Source organism: Oreochromis aureus, linkage group 3 (genome assembly GCF_013358895.1).
Source record: "Oreochromis aureus strain Israel breed Guangdong linkage group 3, ZZ_aureus, whole genome shotgun sequence".
Taxonomy (NCBI): domain Eukaryota; kingdom Metazoa; phylum Chordata; class Actinopteri; order Cichliformes; family Cichlidae; genus Oreochromis; species Oreochromis aureus.
The window spans coordinates 72858217-72866713 of NC_052944.1; the positions used below are offsets into that span (position 1 = coordinate 72858217).

Sequence of the window (8497 nt, forward strand, 5' to 3'; positions counted from 1 at the left end):
TTATACATATTTTTTATGGCTTGTGCTTTTATTATGTTTTTACTTGATATGCATTTTATACTACCCCTGTGTATTAGTGGCATTGACCTGTGAGTATATTTGATAGTTTGCTGAGGCCTTATAATACTCATGTTACTTCTCAGTCTTTCATGTTAAGCACTTTGGTATACCGCTGGTTTTTAAATGTGCTCTATAAATAAAGACTGTTGTTGTTGTTGTTGCACAACAGATTTAACAAAAGGTAAATCTGGTGAAGAATCAGTCACGTGCCATATTATACCCAGTTGATTAAGCATAATTCATGATCCCACAAATGTGTCTTTTCATAATTATGTAATGTTTCACTTTTACCTCATGGTGGCAGTGTTTTCACACTGAATTAATTAATATTAATACAGATTACTGTTCACATTTTACTTCAAGATGTCAGAGTTTAATGGCTTTTTTACCCAAGAGGATTCAGAAACTAATTGTTAAATATTTGAAAGTAAAATAGTTTTTTCTGATTCCAGTGAATTGGAATAATTTATAATTAGAGGTTACAAATAATCAGATAGCCATCACCTGGAAAGTTTAGTGTTGATTTATAGATTAATGATTTTCAAATACAAAATCCAAATCTAATGTATTTATATAGCACATTTAAAAAGTGGAAAGTTTGCCCAAAGTGCTGTACAAAAATAAAACAAGATATAAAACAAAAGATAAAACCATCCACATTAAAACAGGCACATGAAGGGAAAAAAAGCATATCAACTCACACCAGTCTAAATGCTACTAAAAAAAGGTGTGTTTTCAAAAGAGACTTAAAAGCAAGAAGCGAAGATGCCTGTCTAATATTTAAAGGCAACATATTACAAAGTTTTTGGAGCCACAATTGAAAAAGCTTCTTCTCCTCTAAGTTTCAACCAGTTTTGGGGACAACCGAAAGCAGCAGGTCGGCTGATCTAAGATCCTTTAAACCTTTAGATCAGTGTTCCAAGAATACTGTGGTTGGTCAACAGCATCAAACGCTGCACTAAGATCTAAAAGCACAAGAATTGCGGATCTTCCGCAAACATTTGCTAGAATTATGTAATTAAAAACCCGTAAAAGTGTTGTTTTAGTGGAGTGTTGATGTTTATAACCAGACTGAAAACCCACCATTAGTATCCAAAAACATAATCAGTTGGAAAAAAACTTTTTTTTCCAATAGCTTTGAAAGGAATGTGAGTTTTGAGTCTAAAATTTGAGCAAACTGAGACAGGGGTCAAGGTCAGTTTAAAGAGCGTGTCCCTGCTGATGTGTAGGGCTTTCTACAGACTGTACAAGGTTAAAAGATTTAAAAACTCCTGAGCAAACGATCCATCAGGGGAAGAGACATGAATATTAAAATCACCAACTATTAAAATCCGATCACACTTAGTCACAATTTCAGCCAAAAACATGAACAGTAATTTATAAAATCTTTGTTAAACTTAGGCAGATGATGGATTACTGCACACAACCAGTTGAGAGCCTCCCAGTTCAAATATGAGAAATTCAAAGCTGGAACTAAAAGCTGAAAGTTATTTTAAAAACAGTCAGTATTCCTCCTCCTCTACCTGACATCCTTGGAGCATTAAGAAATGAGCAGTCAGAGGGCAACAGTTCAGAAATAATGCTCGAATCACTAACTGAATGTTTTATTTGCTAAAGACCGGACATTTATTAGAGCCATCCTCATTGGAGCTGAAGCCTGGGTAGAAGTTGTCTGTAAAGCCCAGGTTAATGGGCACAAATTCAAAAAGCATATTCCACGACTCCCAAGACACAAAAAAAAAAAAAACCAGCAGCGAGCAGGCTCACCTCCACCCAACCCCATCACAAGAACCAGACAAGAGGCAACAGGATCCAGGAGACGCCCTGGGATGCGATGGAACAGACAATAACCAACTGGAGCAGCCGCTGAAGAAACACTAAGGCAAGGTTTAATCTTCACCAGCTGACCAGCACGTTTACGGCGTTAATGACGGTGTGTCGGGGCAGGTGGAAGCGCTCCACGTAGCAGTAAGAACATCAGTGAGGGGTGATGGATATCCTGTTCTTAACTCTTTCTGATTAGAGCTTTCAAAACTTATGGCAAAAAACTGAAGATCCAAAAGTTTGGGGGCATTCATACAACAGTTGTGAGTTGATTTGGTGGCAAGAACTGTCAGAAACAAAACAAACAATAACACAATTGACAGAAGCAGATGGCAAGCCACACACACCAGTGCCATCTTTTTTTTTCTGTATTTTAATTTTTATTGCTATTTAGTTCAACAATTTCCCCGGTGATCCACCAGGAGGTGCAGCTCATCATTTCCACAGCCTTGACTAGAGATCAAATGAATGCAGCACTAATCTACACAATCACAACAACAGCCGTTCTGTTTCAAAACGTTTTGAACTGTGTGATTTTATCGCTTTCAGGCAGCTGAGCTAAGCATCTTGTTAACAGCTAATCAGCTCTGTTTGCTCCACTGACACATGAGGTCACGTCACTGTCACATGTTTCATGAACACAGAATAAAAATGGAGAAGGAAAGAAACTTTGTGTGTTTTCATTCTGCTGTACAAACCAACAGCTCATGTGAAACAAAACACACATCTGTACAATAAACAAACACTCACTGCTGAACCAGTTTGACCAGGATACTGACACACACACACACACACACACCTTTTCCACCAACACACAGCTGCTCAGGATTTGATAAATAATCAGGATATTATTTAAATAATAATCAATAGTAATAATAATTAATTGGAAAATTCCATCTGCCTTTTTGTTTTACTTTATTCTGAAACTTGTTCTGAGCCACATTTCCCACACGGTCATATGAGCCTTCAAAGTATCCCAGAATGCACTGGTTTACCCTGGACTTGTTTCTGTTCCTCACAGATGGTTCAGTTTATTAAAACTTTGATAAAAATTTTGTCTCTAGATTGTGACAGTTGTAGTGGGTGCTGTAAAAAATATTAATTTGGTTTGAGCTTTTCATAGAACTTAAATGTTTTTTGTTGTTCAGTTTTTTTTTAGTCATTTAAATTTCATAACTGATGAAGTTCTGAGGGAACAAATCGTGAACAGTAAATGGTTCTTATGAAGCGCTTTGTACTCGGAGTAGAGTCATGAATGACGTCTATGACACAGACGACACCAGAAACAACTGTGGTGGTTTTAAACAGAGTAAGTGTTTTATTTACATTTTCCATTCATGTTGTCTGAGTATGTGTATCAGACCTGCTGGATTTATGATCAATGCTTTGTTTGTTTGTTTGTTTGTTTGTTTTGGTTTTCAAATGAAAAAATGCATTCACTCAAGACAGTGGATATATTTTGAACAGTCACTCTCTTGGGGTTTATCTTTTTCCTATTGTATGTGAAGAATTAAGAAAAGAGTGTTGTTTTTGTAAATAACCGTGTTATACAGGACATTGTACATGATGTTTAGGTACATGTGACATTTGAATTTTACTTATTAGAATAAGTTGATTTCAATTCACGTACACTACACAGACAGGATGTTGTTTCTACACATCTACCTGTTTCACTGAGAACAGTTCACTTCCTGTTACTTTGTAAATGTACTTGTTTGTTAAATATGTGTATGTAAAGCTGGAGAAGACAGGACTGTGGTTTCTAAAGTGTTGCTATGGTCTTCAGTGGAATAACAGATTGGATACCAAAGGTAGGCAGAGTTCTTCAGAACAGCTGTGGTTTTATGGTCGTGACAGCTAATATTTCATTGTGACGCACTTATATGTAGTTACCCAAACTTCTTCTTTCATCAACACTTACGGGAAAGTCAACCAAGTAGCTCAATCACAGATCTCTTATCATAATCAGTGACTTATTTAAATCTTGAATTTAATCTTAGTCAGATTGAAACTCTGTTTCTGTTTTCACTGAAAATACCAACAGACTAAGACATTTAGAAGACAACAGATTATCACAACTAGATAACAGAGGAATGTCTGCTTTACTCTGATCAGTTTCTCTGTTTGTGGGTTTTTTGTGTTTGTGTCTGCAGGCAAGATTTAACTGTTAGGAGTAGATAGGTTTTATTTATGCCAGGTACACAGAGGAATAAAATCCATTTTTTAGAATCTTTCTAGCCATTAACATACATTTTAACTTCATTATAAAAGAGTAATCATATAAAACATATACATGAAATATAGACTTCACCTGCATATAGTCTTTGTGCTCTGGGTCAAAGTAAAGGTGGAATTACACATTATTACTCTGCTGTTTACAAAAGAACTTACCTTTTTTGATATCTTTGGTATTTATTTATTTCTTTTAATACGTCTCGCTGGTCACGAAATATTTCTAACATCCACCAGAAGCACCCTTTGTTTGTCAAATATGTGAACTCACAGCTGATAGGTGGAGAGGAATGTGGTTGCTAAGGTGATGCTGTGGGTGCTGATGTCACAGGGATCTGAGGTGTGTCTGTATAAAAACAGCTGACAAGGAAATACAGCTCAGTTTGTTCTCTGGATGTTTAGTACAGAGGTCCATTTTTATTTATTTTATTTTTTTGTACTTTTTCTTTTTGCTCTTTACGTTTGTCAAATATTTTGAATATTTATTTTTACCATTAAAATGAAAAGAATGGAAAGAAATGGAAAAATGGATGAATGAATTTGAGGATTTCAGAGTTCCTCCAGAAAACAAGTAAGTGTTTTAAATATTTGACTATTTTGTACAAAGATGGACAAAGTTCTCTGTGGTTTTATGGAGGCTACAGCTAAATGCTGCCTCCTCCATAGTACAATATACATTTTTATACAGTGACATCATTTTGAAGTCCTTTGGCTGATGATGGTCTTTAGTATGTAGCTGATGATTGATGATGAGAGAGGTTATGTTTGTGTTGTTCTGTGGAGATCATTTAAGAACTGAACCTGTTAAACACTCAGACCTGCTTTAGATTTCACCGCTTTAGTTATGACGCACTTACTTATGGTCATCCTACAAAATGATGCAAGTGTGGAGTAGGAATGAGTGAAAAAGAAATGTTTCACCTTTATTTAAAACTCAAATTTAACATACTGTAGTCATTTTTAAACGTTTTTTAAAGACTGAGGTTATTTTATTCACTGAAAAAATCAACAGACTCAGAAATTTAGAACAAACTAAGAGTCAGATCAGCACAAACAAAACCACGGAAATGTCTGCTGTAACTGCGTCGCTCTGCTCGACTTTGCTGATTGTCGGTGTCTTCGTGTTTGTCTCTGCAGGTGAGGTTTATAAACCAAACGGTGTTTCCCTCTGAGATAAAGAGGAATAAACATCAGTCTGGTTTACATGTTACTTCCCAAACATGTAGTTTCATATTGAATCAGTTTGTTTGTTTGTGATGACATCACAAGGTCTTGTGATCTCTGTGGATTTACCCGCTTGCTCAGCAGTCCAGTTTCCAGCACAGAGACAAAGAAGTGTAATGTGTGTGTCAGTGTGATGTGTTGGAGTTTCAGGAGTCAGTATACAGCCAGAGACGTATCTACAGAGGTGGCATGGAGTGGCATGTGCCAACCTAATAAAATCTCTTGCCACCCCGAGTGCCACCGTAGTTTTATATATGACAATGTTGTTTATTAAAATAAGCTAGCAGTAACACTTTGAACCTGGGTGGAACATGCCACTGCATGCCACCTCTGTTGATCCACCCTTTAGTTTGCATTAGCTACATTTTAAGGCACATTACAGAATGTTCCACCTGCCTATGTGTAAAGAAATGCCTCTGCTTTTACCACTCCATTTGATTTCCATGCTACGCTAAGAACATTTCATTACATCCAGCCCAGATACAAAGCTTTTTGTTCAGTGTATACAAACAGCTGTAGCTCCATAAAGGCAGCATGCAGAGACTCACAGTGTCTTATAATGAGAGGCTGCTATCTCGCATTGAGTGTGTCTTCACTCTGAATGGCTGCCGTATTCAATTTAGTTCAATTCCATTTTTATTTATATAGCACCAAATCAAAACAACTGTCACCTCAAGGTGCTTTATATTGTACGGGTAGACCCTACAACAATACATACAGAGAAAAGGCTCATGTAGGGGCGGCCGTCTGCTGCAACCAGTAGGAGGTGAGGGGAGGAACATAGGGCAAAGACATGCTGTGGAAGAGAGCTAGAGATTAATCATTAAAGATTAAATGCAGAGAGGTCTATTAAAACAAAGTGAGTGAGAAAGGTGACTGAAGAAGAAATACTTAATGCATCATGGGAATCCCCCAGCAGCCTCTATTACAGCATAGCTAAGCGACGATTGTACTTCGACCTTTAACCTCTCTGCTCTGTGTTGTTTCTTCTTTCAGACCAGAAAACCATCACAGCTCAGCCTGGACAGAAGAACGTCACTCTAATATGCCGAGCTCCAAACAATAATAACAGCATCATCGGTGTAGAGTGGAGCAGAGCTGACATGGAGTCAGATTATGTGCTTTTGTACCGGGATGAGCGGTTCGATCTAGAAAACCAGCATCCATCTTATAAGAACCGGGTGGATCTGCAGGACAGACAGATGAAGGATGGAGACGTGTCTCTGATTCTGAAGGATGTGATGATTAATGATACTGGAACATACGAGTGTCGTGTCTTCATGAGAGGAACAAACATAAGGAAAAGAGCAAATCTGGATGGTGACCCCATCAGCATCATCACACTGAGTGTTGTTGATCCTCCAGGTGAGTGAGTAGAGTTGAGTGTGTGTGTGATCAGAGGTGAAGCTGCTTCCTGGTTGTTGATGTTTGTTTCTAAAGATGTTGTTGATGAGACTTTGTAGAAAGCAGCTGGTCTGAGTGATGTGATCAGAGTGCAGTAGATAATGTCTGACAGCAGTTTGAAGAGGAAATGGATTCTGTTCTGTTCTTCACTCATCACCTACCTGACAGCTGACACCTCACACCTGTTTCTCACCTGCAGGTCGGACAGGAGGAGACACAGAGGATGGATCTGTTGGACTGATCGTTGGCCTGAGTGTTACTGCTGTGCTTGTTGCTGCTGTTGTTGGTTTTCTGGTCTACAGAAAACATAAAAAACAGCAGAGTCAGGATTCATACCAGCCTCCTGTTGAACTGCAGCATGTTTGAAGATGTAAGAGATGCCTGTATCACTAAGGCACAAAGCACAGGTCTGATTTCAGAAACTAAAACAATCACATCCATGTAGAAAACCAGAAGAGTTGCTTCATTCCAAAGAGATTTCACAGCAGAGACAATGTTAAAGAAAAAGCTAATTTTTCCTCAAGTAAGAAAAAATAACAGATAATCAAAAAGAAGAAAAAAGGTGGAGAACAAGGTGCAGCAAATTTATCAACTGAAAATGGGAAACTGCAATTATTTAAATTGCAGGTTATTTTAACCATAATTTGACAATCCAATTTAAGAATTAAAAAAAAAAAAATCATAACCTCCAGCATCTGTGGGACAGTCCTAAGGAATTAGACCCAAAATGATCCAAGAAGGATCAAAGAAATTTTAATCAACAGGCTGTTTACAGTAGTAAACAAGTTTACAGTAGATGCTGCATAATGTTGAAAGAATTACTAAAGCTGACACTGTTACTGTTAGCATTGTTAACAACATACATTGTTATGTTCCAACACTGAGCATTTTTGGCTTCTGATGTATTGGACGATTGTAAATTATTATGATTAGTAGACATGTTCAGTTTTGATGATGTGCGTTAAATGTTTCAAACACACACAGGTCTTCATCATTTGATTGTATGTTTGGTCTGAAGCAGCTAAATTAGTTTGTAGAGAAAAATGAATGTCAGATTTGTGTTTGTGAGCTTAGCCCTGCATATTTACATTTCTGTGGGACACGCAAATTACTTTTTCATATTTTGGTTCTCATCAGTATCCATGAGCTCAGTGCCCAGAATGTTACAGAATCAGAACCAGTGAGCTTGTTTGTTTCATCTTCAGGTTCAGTTATCTGTGAGATCAAACTCATTCTGAGAGGTTTGAACCACACAGACTGATCCTCATGTGGAGATCAAAGACAGTAACAGTAATTTTGACAGTGTCATGAAACCAAATCTATGAATGGTTTATGTATTAGATGTTTCCTCTGATCTGTGAAGCTTTATTGAACTTTTCATTCCATGAACGACTCTTTGGTTGTTTGTTTTCTGGTTGTTATTTCAGTTTAAATATTTCAAGGTGTTGTTACATTTGCAATGTTTTATTTTACTCTTTTTGCTTTTTACCGTTTTTGCTAATAAAAAACAAAAAACAAAACTAGGACTCTATTGTTGTGTTAATTCAGTCTGTTCATGTGTTTTTTGTGGCTGTAACTGTTCTGTTTTATTTCCTGAGCAGCTGATGCAGATTTCTATCTCAGCTAGATTCCAATAATACATAATAAAATAATCTAGATACTCTTTAACTCATATGTGTCAAACTCAAGGCCCACAGGCCACATCTGGCCCGACGTACAATTATATCCAGCCCGCAAGATCAATTTATATAGA

General features: G+C 37.2%; 1 protein-coding gene across 2 annotated transcripts; it reads left to right on the forward strand.

Annotated features, from left to right (window-relative positions):
- Window positions 1–2924: 2924 nt before the first annotated feature.
- LOC120437527 (programmed cell death 1 ligand 1-like) lies at window positions 2925–8235 on the forward strand. 2 transcript variants are annotated; one of them, XM_039608099.1, is made up of 3 exons: window positions 2925–3193; window positions 6337–6705; window positions 6944–8235. In XM_039608099.1, exons 1-3 carry the CDS (start codon window positions 3136–3138, stop codon window positions 7108–7110), a joined length of 594 nt encoding a protein of 197 aa, XP_039464033.1. In that variant the 5' UTR covers window positions 2925–3135; the 3' UTR covers window positions 7111–8235. The 2 variants fall into 2 exon arrangements, with proteins under 2 accessions (XP_039464033.1, XP_039464034.1); XM_039608100.1 differs by lacking the exon at window positions 2925–3193 and adding an exon at window positions 4542–4687.
- The last annotated feature ends 262 nt before the right edge of the window (window positions 8236–8497 follow it).

What these genes read in the sequence shown, in the direction of transcription:
- LOC120437527 (XM_039608099.1), top strand. Translation starts at nt 3,136, where the DNA reads ATGAATGACGTCTATGACACAGACGACACCAGAAACAACTGTGGTGGT. An exon ending in CTGTGGTGGTTTTAAACAGA is followed by an intron (nt 3,194 to 6,336) that starts GTAAGTGTTTTA and finishes TTCTTCTTTCAG; the next exon opens with ACCAGAAAACCATCACAGCT. An exon ending in GAGTGTTGTTGATCCTCCAG is followed by an intron (nt 6,706 to 6,943) that starts GTGAGTGAGTAG and finishes TCTCACCTGCAG; the next exon opens with GTCGGACAGGAGGAGACACA.